We start from the raw sequence: 25,485 nt of genomic DNA, 5'->3' as shown, positions 1-25,485 counted from the left end.
TTGTTTCAATGCTCTTTTCCCCCATTCTGACTATTCATCTAAACCTGAACCTTTGCATGTAAATGGTTAAAACTCCATAAATACAAGCTTAGCTTTTTGTAACTACTTGATGAGTTTTTATATAAATAATTCTGAAAATTGTGTCTCCACTTACTTCAACATTTACTATAACGTAATTTGGGTGGACAGGAAGCCAGGTTTTATTTGCTGTACTGAAGCCAGCATTATCACTGCTATCCCATTGCATGGGTGAGCGCTGTGGATCTCGATTTGCTGTCTGGAACAAAATTGGAAGAAACTTCAGCCACTTGAAAAAGTTATTCAGCTTTTTTAAATTCAATCTTATGTAAAAATATGTATAAAGTTTTCATATTATATAATAAATGTATTATTTGCCCATACGTTTCCTATATATTTGCTCTTAGAACTTAAGGAATAGTAAAATGTTTTGTTCAATGTCGACACAAGAAATACTGTTAGTGACAATTTCCAGCTAGCCCAAGACCTGGAAAAGCTTATTATGTTGATGAATTTAAATGCAAATTTTAGATTTAAATTTTAATTATTGCTGAAACTTAAAATCAACAAGCTGATCATAGCACTGTCACTTACTGAATTTTGGTGTCTCTTCTATCAATGTCAGAATATGTGAATTTACTCAATACTCTTTTTGTTTTAGCTAAGTGGCACCTCTGCCACTAATTTTGAGAGGATGCTATGTTAGGGGAAGTTCGTTTCTAGCCACAGGTTATTGGTTGCCGTGAAGGCAGACTGAGCATTGCCTTGTGTTATCAATGTTGTTTTTTACTGCCAAGTCTCATAAACATGACATGGCAGGCAAATCTTTGAGAGGTGGGCACAAAGAAATGAATGGAGACTGCGAAACCTCTTCATGTAGATTTATTAATCATCAAGTACATAATTTTATTTCAGCAATCTAGACCAGATTTCAGCCCAAATCCCAGGTGTGGAATGTTTAGCCTCCTAAAAGTTGTAAAAACCTAATGTGAAATACTTACGGGATCAAATTTTCCAAAAGGATCTTGAATCTCATCTTCAGATACAGTAATATTCTCCATTCCTAATTCTTCTCCATAATAAGTAGTAGGAGTTCCAGGAAGAGTCAGCAAAAGCATATTAATGACCTTAACGTACTTTTCACCAACACGAGATGCAATGCGAGAATTGTCATGATTTCCTACCTAAAAGTCAAGAAAATAGGAATACATAGCAACTAATTGTGTTACAATGTATAATTTTAACATTGGAATACAATATTCAGTAGGTTATGTTAACAAACCAGTTCTTTTCACACATATACTTTGCAATGTATTTGTTCCTAGACACACTGTAACTTGATTTATTTGTTTTACCCACTACTTGGCTTAATTTCAAACCAAAAGAAATTTCCTTCTTTACTTCAAAATAGGTTTTGAATTTCCCTAACAGGCCATCTTTGCAGCTTATTACGAATGATTGCTGAAACGGATTATCACTGCTGGAGATTTCTGCTTCCTGCAACGTTTAAGACAAAATTGCACACAACCCATTTCACTAGATTTAAGAGCAAAAGATAATTTTCAATTCAAATTTAACCTGCTGTGCTATTACATTCCACAAGGTGGGAATATATTAAATTGAACAAGATAACAACTAAGTTAAATATACTAGCATTACCAGTTACCCATGAAATTTAAGGTCCTATTCATTAGCCATTTTCTATAAAGTTTAGGTAAATACATACCACCCAGTTTGGCCATTTTCCTGCAGGCATGTTGCGCATCCAATAATCTACAATTTTAAATACTCCATCTCCTGACATCTCTTTATAGAGATCAATAAGGTAGAAGTTAAAGGGAAAGTCAGCTTCTTGTTGTATAGATGTTCCATAGTACATCATAGTTTTATAAATCTCTTCATTGTCATACGATTCAGTCATTAGAAATCTGCAAAGATAATGTGATTAAAAATGTATTCCATACTGACAAGCAATGAATAAATTTGTCTTAATCATGATATATTGCTATAATTTACATAATGCAAATAAGGTCAAAATTTTACACATCTAAAGAAAAAAATGGCCTTTTGGCTTATGTCAGTATTTAGCATTTTCTGAAGGCGAGAAAGTAAACATGTTTCATCCAGTGAGCTGTAATACAACACTTCAGTGTTTAAAAGAACTTAGATATTTGGCAAGTGTCGATGTACTCACTGGAGACTTGAATATCACGGGGCAGGTATAGTTGCTGAATGTTCCAGGGTTTAGATGTTTCAAAAGGAATGGGGAGAGGAGGTAAAAGCAGTGGAGGAGTGGCATTACTAATTAAGGGTACTATCACAATTGTAGAAAGGGAGGCCGTTGAAGAGGGTTTGTCTACAGAGTCAGTATGGGTGGAAGTCAGAAACAGGAAAGAAGCAGTCACTTTTGGGGAGTTTTCTACAGACCCCCTCAGTAACAGCAGAGACACCAAGGAGCAGATTGGGAGATGGATTTTGGAAAGGTGCCGAAATAACAGGGTTGTTGTCATGGGTAACTTTAACTTCCCTAATATTGATTGGAACCTTCTTAGTTCAAATAGTTTGGATGGAGCAGTTTTTGTCAGATGTGTCCAGGAAGGGTTCCTGACTCAATATGTAGATAGGCCAACTAAAGGATTTGGTGCCAGATGTCAGGTATGGGAAAGGATTGAATTGGGGGAGGGGGAATTACAATGCAATTTGACCAGAACTGGGGCACTTAATTTGGGAACAGATGTTCTAGGGGAAATGCACAAGAAACGTGGAGATTGTTTAGGAAGGACTTGTTGATAGTGCTGGACAGGTTTGTCCCACTGAGGCAAGGAAGGGATGGTAGGTTGAAAGAATCTTGGTTGACAAGGGATGAGGAACATCTAGTCAAGAGGAAGAAGGAAACTTACCTAAGGATGAGGAAGCAAGGATCAGACAGGGCTTTCAAGGGTTACAAGATAGCCAGGAAGGAATTGAAGAATTAACTTAGGAGAGCTAGAAGGGAGGATGAAAAAGCTTTAGCGGATAGGATTAAATAAAACCCTAAGGCATTCTATGCTTCTGTGAGGAACAAGAGAATGGCCAGAATGAGGGTAGGGCCAATAGTGGATGGAATTTGTGCCCAGAGTCAGACAAGGTAGGGGAGGTCCTTAATGAATATTTTGCTTAAGTATTCACGACTGAGAGGGACCTTAGTGTTTCTGAGGACTGCATGAAACAACTGATATGCTCAAACAGGTTTTGAAGGAGTATGCGCTGAAAATTTTGAAAAACAAGGATAGATACATCCGTTGGGCCAGATGGGATATACCGTAGGAAGTAAGGGAAGAGATTGCAGCACCTTTGGCGATGATCTTTACTTCCCACTGTCCACTGGAGTAGTGCCAAATGATTGGAGGCTGGCACATGTTATTCCCTTCTTCAAGAAACGAAATGTGGATAATCCTGGGAATTACAAACCAGTCAGTCTTACATCTGTGGTGGGCAAAGTATTGGAGAGGATTCTGAGAGACAGGATTTGTGATTACTTGGAAAACCATAGTTTGATTAGAGAAAGTCAACATGGCTTTGTGACGGGCAGGTCATGCCTCTCAAACCTTATTGAATTCTTTGAGGATGTGACAAAACTCATTGATGAAGGTAGAGCAGTGGATGTGGTGCACATGGGTTTTAGCAAGGCATTTGATGAGGTTCCCCAAGGTAGACTCATTCAGAAAGTAAGGAAGCATGGGATACAGAGGTATCTGGCTGTCTGTATACAGAATTGGCGAGCCCATAGAAGACAGGGTGGTGGTAGATGGAAAAGATTCAGCCTGGAGCTTGGTGACCAGTGGTGTTCTGCAGGGATCGGTTTTGTGATTTTTATAAATGAATTGGATGAGGAAGTGGAAGATTGGATTAGTAAGTTTGCTAATGACACAAAGATTGGTGGAGTTGTGAATAATGTGGACGGTTGTTGTAGGTTGCATTGGGACATTGATAGGATGCAGAACTGGGCTGATAAGTGGCAGATGGAGTTAAACCTGGAAAAATTTGACTTGATTCACTTTGGAAGGTCAAATTTGAATGCAGAATACAGAGTTAAAGGCAGAATTCTTAGCAGTGTGGAGGAATAGAGGGATTTGAGGTCCAGGTCCTTAAATCTCTCAAAGTTGCCACCCAAGTTGATAGGGTTGTTAAGAAGGTGTTTGGTGTGTTGGCTTTCATTAGCAAGGTTATTGAGTTTAAGAGCCAGTTTATACTTCAGTTCTTTAGAGCCCTCGTTAGACCACACTTGGAATATTGTGTTCAGTTCTGGTTGCCTCATTATAGGAAAGATGTGGGAGCTTTGGAGAGGGTGCACAGGAGATCTGCCAAGATGCTGCCTGGACTGGAGGGCATGTCTTATGAAGAAGGGTTGAGGGAGCTAGGGCTTTCCTCATTGGAGTGAAGAAGGATGAGAGGTGACTTAATAGAGCTGTATAAGATGATGAGAGGCATAGATAGAGAGCCAGAAACCTTTTTCCCAAGGTGGAAATGTCTATCACGAGGGGGTTTAATTTTAAGGAATTGGAGGAAGGTTTAGGGGAGAGATCTGAGGTAGGTTCTTTATACAGAGAGTGGTGGGTGCATGGAATGCACTGCCAGCAGTGGTAGTAGAATCAGATACATTAGGGACATTTAAGCGACTCTTAAATAGGCACATGGAAGATAGTACAATGAAGGATGTATAGGATAGTCTGATCTTAAAGTAGGATAAAAGGTCAGCACAACATCAAGGGCCAAAGTGCTTGTACTGTTCTATGTTCTATTATAGGCCCAAGGAAATTAAGGCTCATTTCAAGGAATGATTTTCATTACTGAATACAAGAAAATTAGAGTAAAAGTCTGACAAGATGAACAGTGCAAGATGGAGTGCTGTGGCAAAATGTGTCTCTGACTTCATAGTTGATAGTCTGAAAACAATTATAACAGAGGCTTTTAAGTAGATAAATATGCCTGATACTTCCATTTGAATCATGTTTCAGAAGGTGCAGACTACAAGTTATATTTTTATGCTTTTTCTTCTAAGATATCATTGCAGAAAGCAAAGGAGTCTCTTTAAGCCCACATAAAAGGAAATGCAGCAGCTATGGGGAAGTGAGGACTGCTGGATTGAACCAAAGTGTCTTGTTTCTAGGGCTATGAGTAGGATGAGTACTCTCTGAGCAATTAAGATTCTTTATTATTCTCAGCAATCAGATACTCCTTCCTGCTGCAGTGCAGCATGCTCCATGACTTTTCATTGCCTTCTTCCATCACCTTTGCTGCTCAGCTCTCCACAATAACTCCATGCAATCTCCACATGACTATCGATAGTCATGGGATTCAATATATTAACCCTGTTTTTCTCTCTCTCCAGATGCAGCCAACCTGGCTGAGTTTCTCCCGACACTTCCTGGATTTATTGCAGGATTTTAGTTAGGTTTAATGGTTAGAATCCTTTCTCTGAAATTCACATGTAACTGTATAAAGTTGATTTCTTGATCATTGATATTTATTATTAACAAGGATATTTATAGAACATAGAAGAATACAGCACAGTACAGGCCCTTCGGCCCTCGATGTTGCGCTGATCCAAGCCCACCTAACCCACACTAGCCCACTATCCTCCATATGCCTATCCAATGCCCGCTTAAATGCCCATAATGAGGGAGAGTCCACCACTGCTACTGGCAGGGCATTCCATGAACTCACGACTCGCTGAGTAAAGAACCTACCCCTAACATCTGTCCTATACCTACCACCCCTTAATTTAAAGCTATGCCCCCTTGTAATAGCTGACTCCATACGTGGAAAAAGATTCTCACTGTCGACCCTATCTAAACCCCTAATCATCTTGTATACCTCTATCAAGTCACCCCTAAACCTTCTTTTCTCCAATGAAAACAACCCCAAGTGCCTCAGCCTTTCCTCATACAATCTTCCTACCATATCAGGCAACACCCTGGTAAACCTCCTCTGCACCCGTTCCAGTGCCTCCACATCCTTCCTATAATATGGCGACCAAAACTGCACACAATACTCCAGATGTGGCCGCACCAGAGTCTTATACAACTGCAACATGACCTCAGGACTCCGGAACTCAATTCCTCTACCAATAAAAGCCAGTACGCCATATGCCGCCTTCACCGCACTATTTACCTGGGTGGCAACTTTCAAAGATCTGTGTACATGGACGCCAAGATCCCTCTGCTCATCCACACTACCAAGTATCCGACCATTAGCCCAGTACCCTATCTTTTTGTTACTCTTACCAAAGTGAATCACCTCACACTTAGCTACATTGAACTCCATTTGCCACCTTTCTGCCCAGTTCTGCAGCTTATCTATATCCCGCTGTAACCTGCCACATCCTTCCTCACTGTCTACAACTCCTCCGACTTTTGTATCATCCGCAAACTTGCTCACCCAACCTTCTAACCCCTCCTCCAGGTCATTTATAAAAATGACAAACAGCAATGGTCCCAAAACAGATCCTTGTGGAACACCGCTAGTGACGGCACTCCAAGATGAACCTTTGCCATCAACTACTACCCTCTGTCTTCTTCCAGCCAGCCAACTCCTAATCCAAACCTCCAACTCACCCTCAATACCATACCTCCGTATTTTTTGCAGTAGTCTACCATGGGGAACCTTATCAAATGCCTTACTAAAATCCATATACACCACATCTACTGCTTTCCGCTCGTCCACCTCCTTAGTCACCTTCTCAAAGAATTCAATAAGGTTTGTGAGGCACGACCTGCCCTTCACAAAACCATGCTGACTATCCTTGATCACATTATTCCTATCCAGATGTTCATAAATCCTATCCCTTACAATTCTCTCTAAGATTTTGCCCACAACAGAAGTGAGACTCACCGGCCTATAGTTACCAAGGTTATCCCTATTCCCCTTCTTGAACAAGGGAACCACATTTGCTAGCCTCCAATCTTCTGGCACTACTCCTGTAGACAACGAGGACATAAAAATCAAGGCCAATGGCTCTGCAATCTTCTCCCTTGCTTCCCAGAGAATGCAAAGAAGAGGATTTAACTTTTTGGTCGTGATTCAACACAAAATCTAAATGGCTTTTGGCCAATTAGGATAGCACTCTCATCTCTGAGTCACAAAGTTATGGATTCAAGGCTATTGCAGCACTTAAGCTCATAATCAGTACTGAGGGAATGCTGAATTGTTATTCTTCCTTTTCACTGTTCACATTAATGTGAATGAATGAATGCCAAGATTCAAAGAAAAAATTTCAGTCAGAATGGCCAAAGTTACACCAGCAGCTGAATGTCAATGAATTAATTGTATATAAACAACTTCTGAGGTGACTTGAGGATTTCTTGGATGATGGTGGAGGGTATTTGAATGTAAGGTTTTCCTTACCTGTATCTGCCGGGTTCTTTACTAAACTCTTGCAAAACATGTTGCCAGTCGCGGACAATATCGTGAATGCCCACTTGTGTGGTTGTGTAATCATGATAGAGTTCATCATATGATGTGATATTATTCTTGAAGAATAAATAAAGAAAATCTAATTAGTACAGTTATGAGTGCTTGATGTTGACCAATAATATCAAAACCTTTTTAATTGTGGAGAGCATTGAACATGAGACTGAAAGGTCCTCATCTGACTGTCATATGTTCTGGAATATAGTGCAGCAATAAGACACAAGTGCTTTCCCAACGTCAGTGAAAGCAATATTTAACCCGGACCAGCCAGTAATGCCTGAAAAGTCCTACCAGTGTTATTGCAATATACAGCTTTTACTCTCTGCTCAGCTTGTCCTTACATGCTTTAGCTCCAGCACCACAAATCCTTTGTCCATATCTTTATTTGTTGTATCAGCATTTGCTGATGCCCTAATGATTTGATCCATTTCCTGACACCAATTGTTTCTTGCGGTCAGCTGAGCTGTCCCACACTTCTTCATGTTTCTGCAAACATGTTTGTAGTCCACTCCCTGCTTTTGCTGGACGTGCTGGTATGTATTTTGAGGTAAATGACAAGATCTGAAAGAGGGCTGGTATCAATGAAAATCTCATGCTAAGGTTGGAGACCCTGTTAACATACTGACAGAGGAAGGGCATGCAGTACAATAGACAGGCTGGAGGACACACAGAGCAGAGTTTTTAAACATCTCCCTCTTTCTGTATACTCATGTTTCTTTCCCCACGCTCTGCATTAAAATCTAACGCATTGTCTCTCATTTGTGATTGCTAATCTTTGTAATTAACTGTTAACCCTTGTCCCTCTTCCCTACTCGCAGAACTTTCCTAAAGATGTAGTATCACCAGAGGATGGAATTCTGCATGATATGTTACTGATAATCACACACCATTTAAGCTTGAAAAATGTGAAAGCTGTTGAGATTCAGGACATTCTGTGGAAGTCCAGGTGGTAATGTGTGTGCAGTCGATGATTCCCTGGACTTATGAGGAGTCTAAAAATGTTTTATTAACTCCAGAGCCTTATCTTGCTATTTTCAGTTGTCCACAGGAAAGTGTGCTCTGTGACCAACATGATGCAAACATGAGCAGTAGACTGACTAATGTTACTGCTATTCCCTGTGGTAGCCCAGAAGGATTTGGACACTAAAATGTTCAGGGAAGCAATGACAGGCAAGGTTCTGGTCACTGGTTTTGCGCAGAACGTAATGCTACTGTTACCACCTTTCAGAAGAAGCAGAGCCTCACTAAGCATTTTTTTCTCTAAGAACTGCTGAGAATGATGTCTTGAGTCTGAAATCTGGGAAAGGTGATTGGTATAAACTCTCCTCCTCCTCCATGCTCTCCTTACAGCTGCTATTTTTTGTGCCCAATCTGCTTTTTCTTCTTCCTTTAACTAGAAATACCCATGTTGAGGTCAAAGATGTGCTGCTGAAATGCCTTTGCCAGTTGTTGACACTGAAGTACTAGTAGCCTCTATATTTTTAATCAAACTGTAGACATTTCTCTTTTGTGGCAGATGGGTCTCAACTTGGAAATTCTGACCCAAAGATAGGGCCCCTGCACTGCACCACAAGTGGCCTTCATAATTTAAATTTTGCCCACTTTTATGGTGGAATTTGAAATTAAGTCCCCAGGGCATTAGCTGTGGATTACTTGACATTACCACTACACCACTGTCACTGCTCATAAAAATTATCTTTATTCAATCTTTTCAGACATGGTGTGATAAACCTCTGGTACCAGTGGGGCTTGAACCTAGAGCCTCTGTGTTAGTTGTATGGATACTTCCACTGCTCCATGAGAGTATTAGCCATAATATTAATTGTATCAATTGAGGTTAAGTGAATACAAGTTAGAGAACTTTGGATAGTTACCTGACCATTATTAAGGAGATACTTAATGACAGACAAGTTCACTTGATCAAGAGATATATACTGGTTAATTTCTCACTGTGAATAAAGCTATTTTGAGTAAAGATTAGCTTTGGTTTATTTCTTCATCAGATAACTATCTGGAATATAGCACTCTATGAAGCCTTTCATAATATTCATAAGTTAAAGAATTGCAAAATGCTCCAGCAAATTATCCAATAACAGATAAGAATCCCTTTGCATATAATAGAAAATTACAATTTTCTGAACATGACCCATGGATTCTTCATCTAGAACTGACTTTTTTTTAAGTTTGAGTAAGTTCTTCATTTTGACAACATTTTAAAAAACTTTTAATCTACATTTAACGTTTGTCACCTTTCTATCATTACCTGAGCGGAATGAATTGTAGAATTCATGTACCATGGACAGTGTCAAAGGCAATTTACTAATTTTCATAAGAAATCATGTTGCTCACCGGGTTCTGTGTTAAGTTGACTTGAGGTTCATTTCTTAAGCTTTCAGCTTCTAGAAGATATTTGACTGCATCCACTCTGAAACCATCAACCCCCTTCTTCAGCCAAAATCGTAATACATTCTTGAAAAAAATAGAAAAGTTCAAATCATCATATACATGTATCACATGTTTAATGAAAAGACTAAATCAAAATATGCAAACTCCACACAACAGTGAATACAATACTGTGAGTTACATAGCTAAACCAAGAGGACAATCAGTTGATCACAGAAAAGCTGAGCTAAGGAATTTTTAATTTGAAATAAAGTCAACTGTGTTTCAATACCTCTCCAGTGCTTGAACACAAAAAAACAGGCTAACACTCCAGTGCAGTAATGAGCAAGCACTATGAGTGGACATTGTTTAGACAAGGTTAAGAATTATGTAAAAGATCCCTATGACACCATTTAGTACAAGGTCAGGGGAATTATACCTTGGACATTCTTGAATGAGCATCAAAAAAGTAGATTATCTAGTCATATTACATTTTAATATTTTAATTGTAATAAATGTTCATAAAAAGTGTTGGCAGATTACAGATGTTAGTCTGTGTTGCCAACACAATCAAAATGGAAGTAGTATTATGTGTACTTATAATTTCCCATTTGGAATCTAAATTTATATCTCCAAAATGTTTCTCTAATAATTTCTAAATGTATATGGACCTCAGAAAGGCATTAGACAAAGTTCCTCAAGGCATTCTGCTTAGCAAGGTTAGACCACTCAGAATAGAGGGAGAACTAACCATTTGGGTACAAAACTGGCTTGAAGATAGAAGACAGAGGGTGATGGTGAAGGATTGCTTTTCAGTCTGGAGGTTTGCTTTTCAGACTGGAGCCCTGAGACCTGCAGTGTACCCCAAGGATTGGTCCACTGCTTTTCGTCATTTGTATAAATGATTTGGATGTGAACATAGGAGGTATAGTTAGTACGTTTGCAGATGACACCAAAATTAGAGGTACAGTGGACAGCGAAGATGATTACCTCAGAGTACAACGGGACCTTGATCGAATGGGCCGAGGAGTGGCAGATCGGAGTTTAATTTAGTTAAATGTTAGGTGCTGCACTTTGGAAAGGCAAATCAGGTCAGGAATTATACATTTATGGTAAGGTCCTGGGGACTGTTGCTGAATCAAGAGACCTTAGAGTACATGTTCACAATTCCTTGAAAGTGGAGTTGCAGGTAGATAGGATAGTGAAGAAGGCATTTGGTATGCTTGCCTTTATTAGTCAGTATATTGAGTATAGGAGTTGAGAGGTCATGGTTGTGGCTGTACAGGAAATTAGTTCGGACACTTCTGGAAGGCTGCGTTCAATTCTGGTCTCTCTGCTATATGAAGGATATTGATGAAATTTGAAAGGATTCAGAAAATATTCACAAGGATGGTGTTGGGTTTGGAGGGTTTGAGCTATAGGGAGAGGTTGAATGGGCTGGGGCCCTATTCTGTGAAGTGTCTGAGGCTGTGAGGTGACCTAAGAGAGGTTTATAAAATCATGAGGGGCATGGATAAGGTGAGTAGCCAGTCTTTTCCCCAGGGTGGGGGAGTCCAAAACTAGAGGTTGGAGGGGAAAGATTTAAAAGGGACCTAAGGGACAACATTTTCACACAGAGAGTGATGCATGTATGAAATAAACTGCCAGAGGTGGAGGCTAGTACAATTACAGCATCTAAAAAACATCTGGATGGTATATGAATAGGAAGATATGGGCCAAATGCTGGCAAATGGGACTGAATTAATTTATAATATCTCGTCAGCATGGAAGAGTTGGTCCAAAGGGTCTGTTTCCATGCTGTACAGCTCTATGACTCTAAGCTTAAAACTCCAAAATAGCATCCCTGTGGTTCATTTGGTAAAGTCCTTGTTCAATCTGGAAGTGAGGCATTCAGACAATGAAGTTCCCAGATTCAATTCATATGGCTTACAGGTAAGATGCAATACCAAGTTATTTAAACATAGGTTACAAATCTGGTTATGGAGGAAAATTAGGCATACACAAAAATTGGTAGGCTCTGACAATTGATTCCTGCTTCATAGTCCATCCTATGTATCAGAATACATTTTGAATATTAACAATGAGTGAAAATCCATGTAGTCAATCGTCATAAATCATGCTCTGGGCCCCATGCAAACTCAGCATAACTTGCAGCTGTGTAATTTTGACTATTCAGTTGGGTTCTATCTTATTAAAAATAAGACTTAATGCTGATCTCTAACATTTCCCACTAGTTTCTTTATTTCCTAGTGCAGGGAGATGGATGTAATGAGTTAGCATACATTTTTCATACTGACATTAAAATAACGAAGAAACCATAAATCTGTTATGCACATTTATGTGGCTAACAACATAACTTGAGTTGAGCCATAGGCCAAACCAAAAGCTACCTACTTTCATTTCTTCTTGCACGTCAACATTTCTGTAATTCAAATCTGGTTGTTCCTTCAAGAACTGATGTAAGTAACACTGTCCTCGAACCTCGTCAAATTGCCAGGCAGAGTATCCAAACAAACTGACCTGAAAAAAATGGACAGTTTCTCATGTCCTGATTGGAATGTCAATTGTAAACTGATGCAAGATAATTCACTGCAATATCCTTTAAAGGAAAGATGTTCTCACGATAGAAAGCTCATTTGACAATTACGCATTTAGCCGTAATTTTTCTTGTCTGTATCAATTAATGCCTCATTTTTAATTATTCAGCTAATTTGTATATAAGTGATGACATGATCTGGTATTTTTGTTTTAAGAAATGACTAGGCATTGAACTTTATAAATATTTGTTCTCATTATCAGGGTTAAAAGAAAAAAGAATTTTACACAGAATGAGAGGGAAATTGGGAGGTTGAATTAGGTCACTTGGCCCAACAAGTCCACACTGACCCTCTAAAGAGCAACCCAGCCCGACCCTATTATTCTACATTTACCTGTACTAATGCACCTAACCTGCACATCTTTTGTATTGTGGAAAGAAACCAGAGCAGACCCATGCAGGCACAGGGAGACTGTGCAAACTCCACACAGATAGTCACCTAAGGATGGAAATGAACCTGGGCCCCTACTACTGTGAGGCAGCAGTGCTAACCACTGAGCCACCATGCCACCCTTACTTTAAACACAAACAGTAGTTCAAATACAATTTGTCTGCTTTGTTTCAGTAAACTTTTACTTCTTTCCTTCAACTAATCATCAACTTTATAATATTTAAAAGTTGGCAACGGGCTGAATTTTCACCACAAAGCAGGAAACAGGAGCCAGGTCTGTGTTTGTGTGAGAAATCCACCTCTGATAGGCAAATAATTAAAATTCAGACTTTTTGGGGCAAGCTTTAAATTGAAATGGAATGGGTTTTCTGGTCACTCGTGCTAGTAAGGATGGTTAGGGTGTGGTCAGATGGAAAGTGGGTCTCTTTTCGACACTCAGCAGCAAAGATAAATAAGGTGTTATTTGACCAAGGGAGAGATCTGTTGATTGTGACAAAATTTTACAATTCATCGAAGGAATTGAGATGTCTCAAGAGTGTCGAAAGCCTGGAATCTGGAACAGGGAAAATCATATTCCAAAAGTGGAGGAAGGTCTGTAAAAGTCGAGAATGTTTTCATTTTTTGGGACTAGATTGAAATTGACTATTTTTACCGGAATGACAAGAAAGGTTTTTGCAACATGGAAATCAAATGTTATATGTTCATAGAATCATAAAGTCCCTACAGCATGGAAGCAGGCTATTTGGCTCATCAAGTCCACATCGACCTTCCGAACAACACGCTACCCAGACCCACCCTTGTACTCCATTCCTGCAACCCTGCATTTCCCGTGGCTAATCCACCTAAACTACACATCCCTGGACACTATGGGCAACTTAGCATAGCCAATCCACCTGCACATCTTTCAACTGTGGGAAGTAAATGAAGCACCCACAGGAAATGTTTCAGTAGTGGAAGCCCTTCCTGTTAATGATCTCACTCATTGCTCGGCATTTTGATAGACATGCGAGTTCAATTCCTGATGCTCTGCATTGATGGAGATGAGATCCAACACCCTATGTCTTTGAAAGGCTCTACCGTTAAATTAACATGTTGTCAAGCTGTGACAAATGAGACATCAGTGACCAGTGTGATGCAGCAATGTGCATCTCTTTTTGAGATGTTATTAAAGTCTACAGCTGATCCTCGGCAGAAATACAAATTGAAGAGTTTCAATGCTAAGAAAATTTAACAGTCACTGCAAGGGTCTGGTAACCAGTACCATGCTGTGAGAGATCTCAGGCAATGAGGGTGATGAGATTTGTATTGCCCATCTGTCGGTCAATTCAGAGATCCCTACGGCACTTGTTCACCTTAGTCCCTGAGTAGCTCCATCTTCACTGCTCTATCCTATGTTGAGAGTATAGCCTTTTTTGTCTTTGTACCACTGCATTCCTGAAGAAGGGCTTATGCCCGAAACGTCGATTCTCCTGTTCCCTGGATGCTGCCTGACCTGCTGCGCTTTTCCAGCAACACATTTCCAGCTCTGATCTCCAGCATCTGCAGACCTCACTTTCTCCACTGCATTCATACTTGCATTCCTTCATACTAGGCAATATCCCAGGCAGTAAATCTGTGGTCCACTTTTTATTTGCCTCAATGTGCTTGCTGCTTTGTGGAATTCAGACAAACACACAGCTGTGGTCTTACTATCACTTCATATTTAAATTCATCACCACATCTCAATTTTTATATTTCACAACTCCTGCCAGAAAACCCAATATTTGAATAGCTCTTTTTGGCAATAGCTACATGAAGTGTTGTTTTTAATGTTTGTGAAACTGAATCTCAAAGTTTCTTTTCTATATCAGAAAGATTGTTTCTAGTCAAAGTGCAATAATATTTTCAAAAGATGTTCTGAAAGTAATAACAATGATAACTTAATAGATGAACTGGTTTCCATCGGCATTAAAATCATAAAATTCCAACTGACCCTCACTATTTTTCCAGTGAATACAGGAAAAGAAAAGGAGACTTTAAAAATTGCTAATAAAATAGAACTAATACATTTTAATATTAGGGAGTTAGAAAACTTAGATAAGGTAATTTAAATGACATCATTACCCAGTTGTTAGGATTGGTGGTTTTGTTCAGTTCGTGTTTACAGTCAACCCAGATATAGTAATCAGTGTATTTTCCTGTTCGATTCCGGCTAAGTTGAAACCAACGGTGTTTGTCACTAGTGTGATTTGGAATGAAATCCATTATCAGTTTCAAACCTTTTAAAAAGTATACGGAAAGCATATCAATGAAGTTAATTCTTTCAAAAGTTAATCAAATTGGTCATTATCGCAATTACCACCAAAAGTCATGTTAAAATATAATGCAGGAGGATCACTTGGACTTGGTTCAGAACAAGATCTTTCAATGTCAATAGAATGATTTCTTTGCCTTTGCATTCATCTTAAGGCAGGAGAATTACATTTGATGATGGATGCTAGTGAATTAGTCCTTCAAATATATACATTTGCAATTGGTAATAAACTTTTACCAATAGCTAGCTGCCGATGTATTCATAAAATGTTACATTCATTTGTAGAATGCTTTATTCACTTTAACAGTGAATAATACCCAGCTCTGCAGTTAACTTAGGAATGTCCTTTTCCAAACAAATGTTGTGTCTACATAGAGTATTTTGAGTTGTTTAAGAGAATGTAAAACCCTGATTATTACATTTGCAACTCTAACGGTGGAAATAACATGAGCTGCTAAAATAAAGTCGGAAGTCACATGACACCAGGTTATAGTCCAACAGGTTTATTTGAAATCACAAGCTTTCAAAGCATAGCCCCTTCATCAGGTGAAGATGAAGGGGCTACGCTCCAAAAGGTATGTGATTTCAAATACATCTGTTGGACTACAACCTGATGTTGTGTGACTTTTGATTTTGTTCACCCAGTCCAACACCAGCACAGCCACATCATGGCTGTTAAAATAAGAGCAACTATAGAATTGAAGACGTTTACAGCATTCAAATCAGGGTGACTCTAGCACATCTTTGCTACAGCAAAGTAAAACAGATTCTAATGTCCTGCTCATCATGAACTCCTCAAATAGAGGAGCTGACTTTCATTATTTATTAATTCAAATTTAAAAAACTCTATTAAATTTCCACTTAGGCTTCTCTGCCTTAGTAGTTGTAGTCTCCAACTTCCTCTTATAGGCGAGAGGATCAACTATACATTAGCACAATATTAAAGCAATCTGTTTTAGTCTCATCTTCAGACTGGCACTTTACAGCCTTCTGGACTTAATACTGAGCTCCAACATCTTCAACTTGTGAAACAACTCCCATTTATTTCCTTTCTTTTAGTTATGATAACATTCTGTTATCATATCCTTTCTCCCCATTCCAGTCTGTCTGTCCTTTCAAGTCTGGCAGGAGACTCTCGATTGTTCTGCCATTCGCACATCCTGGTCCCCTAATCTGAACTATCAACATCTTTTTCCCACCAGCACCTTACACCCAATGCGCTCACACACCATACCCCGAAACTATAGCATAAATGCTGTCTCCTCTACACTTCACTACAGCTCTGATGAAGAGTCATCTTAACTCAACGCGTTAGCTTGCTCTCTCTCCGTGGATGCTGTCTGACCCACTGTGATCTCCAGCATTTGTTGTTTTCAGTACAGATTGCAGTATCTGCAGTAATTTGCTCCTACAACCTGTTTTTGCCTTCTGTATGTTGTAATGATGCTATTATCCTAAATAACCAATGTGATAATATTGCATTATTCTCCATATCAACACAGTAAGTTGCATTTTAATCTGCTAATAACCCGCAATAATACTTAAACAATTCACTGATTAAGTTCTTTTTAAAAACAACAACCTAACATAGGAAATTAAAAATGACTCTGAGTAAGTGAATATGTCAAACTGTATCTTAATGTATAATTTAAATTATATCAATTTGCTCTTATGTTTTGGTTAAAATTACATAATAATTAAATTGGAGGGGCAAAGCATTTCTAAATTCAATTATAAACATTTCATTAATGGGTGCATATACAGGCAGTCTCTGGGTTGCTAAGAACAAAGAACAGTACAGCCCATAAACTGGCTCTTCAGCCTAGTAAAACCACGCTGACACATGATGCCTTTCTAAACTTAAAACCATTTGCCTCTGTGTGATCTGTATTTTTCTAGTCCCTACCTATTCATATATCAGTCAAGATGCCTCTTAAACATGGTTATTGTTTCCACCTCCGAGGAGAAAGTGAGGACTGCAGATGCTGAAGATCAGAGTTGAAAATGTGTTGCTGGAAAAGCGCAGCAGGTCAGGCAGCATCCAAGGGGCAGGAGAATCGATGTTTCGGGCATGCCCTTCTTCAGGAATGAGTAAAATGTGTCCAACGCCCCTCCCCCAAGTCCCTCCTCCCTACCTTTTATCTTAGCCTGCTGGACACACTTTCCTCATTCCTGAAGAAGGGCTCATGCCCGAAATGTCGATTTCCTGCTCCTTGGATGCTGCCTGACCTGCTGCGCTTTTCCAGCAACACATTTTCAGCATTGTTTCCACCTCCCCCCATCCTCTGGTAGTGCCTTACCACACTCTGTGTTAAAATACTTCTCACATCTCCTTTAAACGTTCACTTTTACCTTAAACCTATGGCCCCTATTAATTGATGTCTCCAGCCTGGGAAAAAGACTTTGAATATTTATTCTATCCATGCCTCTCATTATTTTGTATACTTCTATCAGATTACTCCTCAACCTTTGATGGTCAAGTGAAAACAAATCAAGTTTGTCCAATTTCTCCTCATATTTAACATCCTTTAAATCAGGTAACATCTTGGGAAAACATTTCTGTACCCTTTCCAAAACAGCCATGTCATTCTGGTAGTATGGCAAATAGAACTGTACATAATATTTCAAAAGTGGCCTAACTAAAGTGTATACAGATGCAACATGCCTGGCCATTTTTTTTATAGTCCATGTCCTAACTGATAAAGGCAAGTATACCAAATGCCTTCTTGACCATCTTATTCACTTGTATTGCCACTTTCAAAGAGCTGTGGACCTGTATGACTAGATCCTTCTGTTGTTGATGCTACTAAGGGTTCTGCCATTTGCTTTGTACATCTGTCCTGCATTACATCTTTCAAAATGCATCACCTCACATTTGTCCAGATTAAACTCCATCTGCCATTTTACCACCCAAATTCCCAGCCTATCTATATCCTGCTGCATCCATTGGCAATCCTCCTCACTATCTGCAACTCCCACAATCTTTGTATGATCCACAAATTTACTAATCAGGCCATCTACAATTTCCTCCAAATTATTTATGCATATTACAAGGAACTGAGGTCCCAGCACTGATCCTTGTGGAACTTCACTGGTCACAGATCTCTGGTCATAAAAACACCGTTCCACCGCTACTCTCCGTCTCCTAGGATTAAGCTGGTTCTGTATCCATCTTATCAGCTCGCTATGGATCCCATGTGATACACCTTTCAAATCAACCTGCTATGAGGGACCTTGTCAAAGATGGACAATATCTGAAATAAAGCTTTTGTTACAAGTATTGACTTGGACTCAGTTTTAAAACATTTATCTTCTCGTATATAGCAAGTGAATGTCTGACTTTGCATGTCCAAGATAGCAAGATTGAACTTGCTCTACAGAACACTTTCTCAAATGTTTTAAAAAATTTATATTATTACATAAAATGCACAACATACAAACAGACCAATAAGCACAACTACTCATTGCCACTTATGCTTCACAAAAGTATCCTCAAACATTATTTCATCTAATCCTATTGGCTGAGGACTGCAGATGCTGGTGATCCCTTATTATCAACACCTCCGCCTCCACTGCATCTGCTCCCAGGAGGACCAATTCCACCTCAGAACATCCCAAATGGCCTCCTTCTTCAAAGCCCGCAATTCCCCATCCCACATGGTCAATGATGCCCTCCAGTGCATCTCATCCACTTCCCACACTTCTGCCCTTGAAACCCACCCCTCCAATCACAACAATGACAGAACCCCCTGGTCCTCACCTTTCATCCCACCAACCTCTGGATACATCACATTATCCTCCACCATTTCCACCACCTACAAACAGGCCCCACCACCAGGGATATATTTCCTTCCCCACCTCTATCTGTGTTCCATAAAGATCTTTCTCTCCACAACTCCCTTGTTAGGTCCACGCACCCCATCATCCTACCCAGCAATCCTGGCACCTTCCCCTGCCACCGCAAGAATTGCAAAACCCTCATCCACACCTCCCCCTTTACCTCTGTCCATGGCCCCAAAGGATCCTTCCATATGCATCCGAGATTTACCTGTATTTGGACACGTGCGAAACAACCCCACTGTCTTGTGGCCAAATACTTTAACACCCCCTCCCACTCTGCCAAGGACCTGGGCCTCCTCCAACACCAAATCCTAACTACCTGACGCTTGGAATAAGAACATCTCATCTTCTGCCGTGGAACCCTCTAGCCACATGCGATCAATGTCAATTTCACCAGTTTCCTCATTTCCTCTACCCCCGCTTTATCCCAGATCCAACCTTCCAAATGGCACTGGCTTCTTGACTTTTCCTACCTGTCCATTTTCCTTCCCACCTATCCGCTCCACTCTCCTCTCTGACCTATCACCTTCAACCCCAACTTCATCTACTCACATTCTCAGCTACTTTCCGCTCAGCCCCACAACCCTCCCACATGTCTCTCAGCCCCCTTGGCCACAAGTCTCATTTCTGATGAAGAGCTTATGTTCAAAACATCGATTGTCCTGCTCCTCGGAAAATGCCTGACCGGATGTGCCTTTCCAGCACCACACCTTTCGACTCATGCATTATGGATTTGCTTCCCATTTTGACTTTGTGTGATAGATAGTTGGAAGTTAATTTTATATCTCTCCTGATTTTTATTTCCATTGACTTCATACAATCACAATATTTATAGCACAGAAGGAGGCATTTTGGCCCAGTGTGTTCATGCCAACCTCCAAGTAGCTATTCAGTCCAATTCCACTTTCCAGCTCAGCCATTAGCCTTGTCGGTGACAGTACTTCAAGTACATATCCAAGACATTTTAAAATGTTATGACAGTCTCTGAATCTACCACGTTATTTTTGGCTGTGAGTTTCAGTTCCCACCAGCTTCCATGTGAAAAAACATTCCCCTCAAATTCCCCCAAATATTTCTCTTTATATCCCAAATCTAGCATTATGAACTCCTCAAGCAAACAGAATAGAGCTATTTGGTTGATTCAGTACTAGATTTTATGTGCTCTTGCCAAGTGTATTTTCAGCACAGGGTGATCATAAAATAAGGCAGAGATACCCAGTCCAAATATTCCATCCCTTCTCAATCAATGTCTATAATCTGGGGTAGAATGACAGACACCAAACTGGCAGCTCATCTATATTTAACTAAATATTTAAGGGTTAACTGAGCTTAACTGACCCCAGTTCTGCCCTACCAAACTATAACACAGTTACCTTGGGAAGGAGTGGCAGCCCATTTCTTTTTAAAGAATGGGAATGAACAGGGCTACTAACTTTGGAGAGTTCCCTGTGCACATCAGGGACACATTCCCCCCTTCCTCTCCACACTATCTCCCCCACACCCCCCACAGAAGAAATACTCCCCCTTCCCACTTTTTTCCTCTTTTCTGAATTTTAAAATCTCCCAATCTCCTTCATCCTGGACTTGCTTGTAGCTCTTTCAATGTTGACGCTTGGTGTTGCTGACCCCGTTGGAGTTGTCAGTTCGTGAGACTAGTTAACAGCACCAGAAGGTGAGACTTCCACAGCTGAGAAATCACATTCTGCAGCAACTTAGTTAACCCACCCTGAGTCATGGCTGCAGGGTTGCCCTGCTTCTTATCAGTCTATCAGCTGTAGCCAATTCTTTTATAGAGTGCGAGCAATGCGCTAGCCCCTCCATGAAACTCTGTCCTTCATCTACCCTTCATAATTTTATGCACTTCATTTAGTTTTCCGTTAACAAACTCAGAAAGATTTCAAGTAAGCCTGGGATTCATCCATTTTCAAAGATGGTAAACCCTTTAATAATTCCTTTCACACAATGTTAATTTTATCTAATACTGTATTTCACAATTCTCCTTCATTGCTGTAATGTTTATACCATCTCCCTCTTGCATGATAACACGTATAAAGTATTCATTAATACCTATACCAAAGTCCACCACCTTGGCAAATAGATTATCTTTCTACGTAATTGGCCATAGCTTCTCGAAACGGAGTTTGCAACCCCAGGTAGGGCTTCCAAGTTGAAATTTTAGGATTAGGAGATTCAAGGCACTAATGGCTGCTATGGAGCAATTAATATTAATAGTTCAGCTGGCCCATTGGTCTTTTTAAATAGATTATTCCTTTAACATTTTGAAAAAAGCAAACATACCAATCCATACTTTCAAAACATTAAAAAGTTATATCAAGGAATGAACTCCACACATAATCCCTTTTGGACAGATATGACCAATACTCTCTCTGGTAGGTGGAGAACAATTTACAGCCAGCCTATAGAAGTCTTCTCATCTGTGTTTTGCAATCTATAGAAGCTAGTCAAACCGGTATTGCAATGATGTGGAGATGCTGGTGTTGGACTAAAGTGGACCAAGTTAAAAATCTCAAAATACCAGGTTATAATCCAACAGGTTTATTTGAAGTACAAGCTTTAAGAGCACTGCTCCTTCATCAGATAGCTAGTGGGGTAGGATCATAGGACACAGACTTTATAGCAAAAGATTACAGCATCATACAACTGATGTGATATATTGAACAAACCTAGATTGCTGTTAAGCCTTTCATCTTTTAGAATGGCTTACTGGTTCAATTCATTAATGTGTAAATCCCAGGATTTCCTTCAAGTCACATTCCCGGGATAATTTAAGGTCCTATGAAAAAAGGGTGACATCTCAGCTCAGACAATGCATTAAAGCTGTGAGGTTAGAGTGAGTCTGTATTCCAATCTTGAGTCAGACCGGTTCTATTTGAAAGCTTTTACTTCCAAATAAACCTATTGGACTATAACTGGGTGTTGTGTGAGTTTCAATTTCGGTATTGCAATATAATAGCAACTGAAAAGTAAATCTCAACTATTTCAATGTGCTCCCACCTCTGTCATGGACAGCTTCCAAGAGGTTGTCAAACTCCTCCATAGTTCCAAAAATTGGATCGATTTCTTCAAAATCTTCCACATCATATCCAAAATCTTTCATTGGAGACTTGTACACAGGACTTAACCAGATAGCTTTGATGTTTAAATAAACAAAGTAATCTAGGTTTTCTGTAATGCCTGATGGGAACAGATAAAATATATTTTAATATGCTTCTTTCAAAAATCAAGATTAAAACTCCCAAAAAATGTATTTATTGGTGGAAAAAAGACATATTTGTCAAAACATTTTGTTTTGTGTTCATCAGCACAGTTTGCAAGAACTACCAATATAAAAAGAAAACAATATTTTGTGTACTGTATGGGAGGAGAATGTTGATTGGTTGCAATTGGACTCTGATTGGTAAAGGCATTGCCAGGGATAATGCACCAGTTAGAAAGTAACTGACAGCTAACTGGTAATTGGTTTAGCTCAGTTGTCTGGATTATTGGTTTGTAGGGTAGTTTGATGCCAGCAGCATGGGTTCAATTCCCATCACTGGTTTGAGGTTGCCATGAAGGACTCTCCTTCTCACCCTCTTCCCTCGCCTGAGGTCTGGTGACCCTCAGGTTAAATCACCACCAGTTGCTTCTCTCTAATAAGAGTAGCCCCTCTGGTCTGGTCAGACATGGCGACACAACAGCAACAATGTTTCCTCCAGTATCAGCTAACTGCCAAGCTGTATTTAAATTTTAAACCAGGTATTAATCTTTTAATTAATCAAGGCATAATACTGAGGAATGAAATAAGGGATACTCATCACCTATTCTATGGAGTTGAAACATTCTTTCTGTCTTTGGGGCCCTCTGAATTAACTTCTGTAGCTTTCATCAAGCACAAATGCACTGCAATGCAAATCTAGTAGCCAAATGTAAGTTGGCATATAGTCTAAGTCTTCACACATTCAGGATTATTTAGCAAATGCTGTCCAATCACGAAATCACATCCAATGTTGGACACTGTGTTTTGAATTTTGCAAGCACAGGCTGGTTGAGTATGGTCAGCATTTTGCCTGCTGTGACGTATTGTTTCATATGGACTGCCTGTATTCATAATCAGAAATAATGTGTACACACAGCATCCAAACATAGAGTCATAGAGATGTACAGCATGGAAACAGACCCTTCGGTCCAACCTGTCCATGCTGACCAGATATCTCAACCCAATATAGTCCCACCTGTCAGCACCCAGCACATATCCCTCCAAACCCTTCCTATTCATATACCCATCCAAATGCCTCTTAAATGTTGCAATAGTACCAGCCTCCACCACATCCTCTGGCAACTCATTTCATACATGTACCACCCTCTGCATGAAAAAGTTACCCCTTAGGTCCCTTTTATATTTTTCCCCTCTCACCCTAAACCTATGCCCTCTAGTTCTGGACTCCCCCGCCCCAGGGAAAATACTTTGTCTATTTATCCTATCCATGCCCTCATAATTTTGTAAACCTCTATAAGGTCACCCTTCAGCCTCTGATGCTCCAGGGAACACAGCCCCAGCCTGTTCAGCCTCTCCCTGTAGCTCAAATCCTCCAACCCTTGCAATATTATTGTAAATCTTTTCTGAATACTTTCAAGTTTCACAACATCTTTCCGATAGGAAGGAGACCAGAATTGCACGCAATATTCCCGCAGTGGCCTAACCAATGTCCTGTACAGCCGCAACATAACCTCCCAACTCCTGTACTCAATACTCTGACCAATAAAGGAAAGCATACCAAACGCCTTCTTCATTATCCTATCCACCTGTGACTCCACTTTCAAGGAGTTATGAACCTGCACTCCAAGGGCTCTTTGTTCAGCAACACTTCCTAGGACCTTACCATTAAGTGTATAAGTCCTGCTAAGATTTGCTTTCCCAAAAGCAGCACCTCATATTTATCTGAACAACCAAACAAAATTGGTGACAGCCATTCTCTTTCCCTGTGAAGTGATAGATTTTTAAATCTGTAGACTTACCACATTAAATTTGCTCAAAATGCTCTCAAAATCCCAGTATTAAATATTTCAAGGTGTAAGAATTATGATCTGTAAACTTAACTATTTCAGAGTTGGTAAAGATTTTGACTTGATAGTAGTATAGAACCATACCAAATTAAAAATCTCTTTTTCTAGTTTAATATTTCTGTTGGCCTGTTACTAACTGTTTCACACATTCAGGATTATTTAGCAAATGCTGTCCAATCACAAAATCACATCCAATGTTGGACACTGTTTTGAATTTTGCAAGCACAGTCTGGTTGAGTATGATCAGCATTTTGCCTGCTGTGACGTATTGTTTCATATGGACTGCCTGTATTCATACTCAGAAATAATTTGTACACACAGCATCCAAACATAGAGTGCAAAAAATACCTGAAATAATTCACTTGGCATTTGATCCCCATCTCATATAATAACAATGCATAAATCCGATATTGTTGGCACCAACAGCCAGTTTAAATGGCTTTGCATAATTTGGTGGTGCAGCACTCAGTACAGTTTTCAAGTTACTAAAGACATTCTTATATTCCTTTGTTCATTCAAATTTTACAAAATAAACTTTTCAAGGAACCACCACAGTGCTGAAATTTCGAACAAATCTTTGATAAAGTTCATTTATGCTTAATTCCTACAAAATTTTGTATTTTGTCTTAGGTATGGAAAACTCCAAGATAACACTTGCTGTTTCTCTGTTACTACTTAGACTTGTCACAAGGTGTGGCCCAAATAAATCACTTTCTGTTTGGCAAATTCATTTATGGCTGAGTTTATAACCAAACTAACTTTTCGTAACTGATCAAACAATTTGTTCAAGTGTTGCAAATACTCCTCCAGGGACTGGCTGAACATAACCAAATCACCAATGCAGTTGAATAAGGCTTTGATGACCTTGTTGATTAATTTTTGATAAGTCACTGGTGTATTTTTCATTCCTTGATAAAGACCATCCAGGATTACAAAAACTAATGTTTCTTTGGCTGTGGCATCAAAGGTACGTGTCAATATCCTTGTATTTGTCAAATCTTCTTAACACATCCTCTAAATGCGGAATCAGATATGAATCTGCCTTTGTTACCATGCTGGGTTCAAGAGGGAGGATGGAAAACAAAATTGTGGCTCTAACAGCTGATCTTTTTTTTTGGTATTTTAGGTGTTGGAGGTGATTTCCTTGAATTCCAGGTGCAGTAATTACTGTTTTATAATCTGTTGCATTGTTTTGGATCTTAGGGGGAAGAAAAGATCAAAACAATGGCACTTTAAAAAAGAGGAAGAGGAAATCCTGGGAATTCAAGTCAAGGTGGATCTGGTATTTCTTCTCCTGGGGTTGCCAAACTTGCCCTCTCTGGGGGAACACAAGAAGAGGTTGTGTAACATTCTTATGCACTGTGAGAGGAAGAACATTGTAATGAATTGGACTTCGGACAAACCTCCAGGTCTTATGAGATGGTGTAGGCTGGTGATGGAGCATCTCTC

At 39.6% G+C, this 25,485-nt stretch overlaps 1 protein-coding gene across 1 annotated transcript in view; it reads right to left on the bottom strand.

Annotated features, from left to right (window-relative positions):
* The window catches only part of slc3a1 (solute carrier family 3 member 1), a 32,562-nt gene that overhangs the window by 681 nt on the left and 6,396 nt on the right, over positions 1 to 25,485 (bottom strand). Inside the window, exons 2-9 of the mRNA XM_087991274.1 lie at positions 21,988 to 22,167; positions 14,943 to 15,097; positions 12,247 to 12,372; positions 9,820 to 9,939; positions 7,405 to 7,529; positions 1,745 to 1,946; positions 1,020 to 1,202; positions 155 to 277 (exon numbers count right to left, since the gene is read on the bottom strand). Of these exons, the coding sequence (XP_087847400.1) occupies positions 155 to 277; positions 1,020 to 1,202; positions 1,745 to 1,946; positions 7,405 to 7,529; positions 9,820 to 9,939; positions 12,247 to 12,372; positions 14,943 to 15,097; positions 21,988 to 22,167 (1,214 nt within the window). The remainder of the gene's footprint in view (positions 1 to 154; positions 278 to 1,019; positions 1,203 to 1,744; positions 1,947 to 7,404; positions 7,530 to 9,819; positions 9,940 to 12,246; positions 12,373 to 14,942; positions 15,098 to 21,987; positions 22,168 to 25,485) is intronic.

Source organism: Chiloscyllium plagiosum, unplaced genomic scaffold (assembly GCF_037043375.1).
Source record: "Chiloscyllium plagiosum isolate Xiang-an unplaced genomic scaffold, Cpla_swu_hap1 HiC_scaffold_10, whole genome shotgun sequence".
In the NCBI taxonomy this organism is placed as follows: domain Eukaryota; kingdom Metazoa; phylum Chordata; class Chondrichthyes; order Orectolobiformes; family Hemiscylliidae; genus Chiloscyllium; species Chiloscyllium plagiosum.
This window is presented reverse-complemented; position numbering and strand designations above follow the sequence as displayed.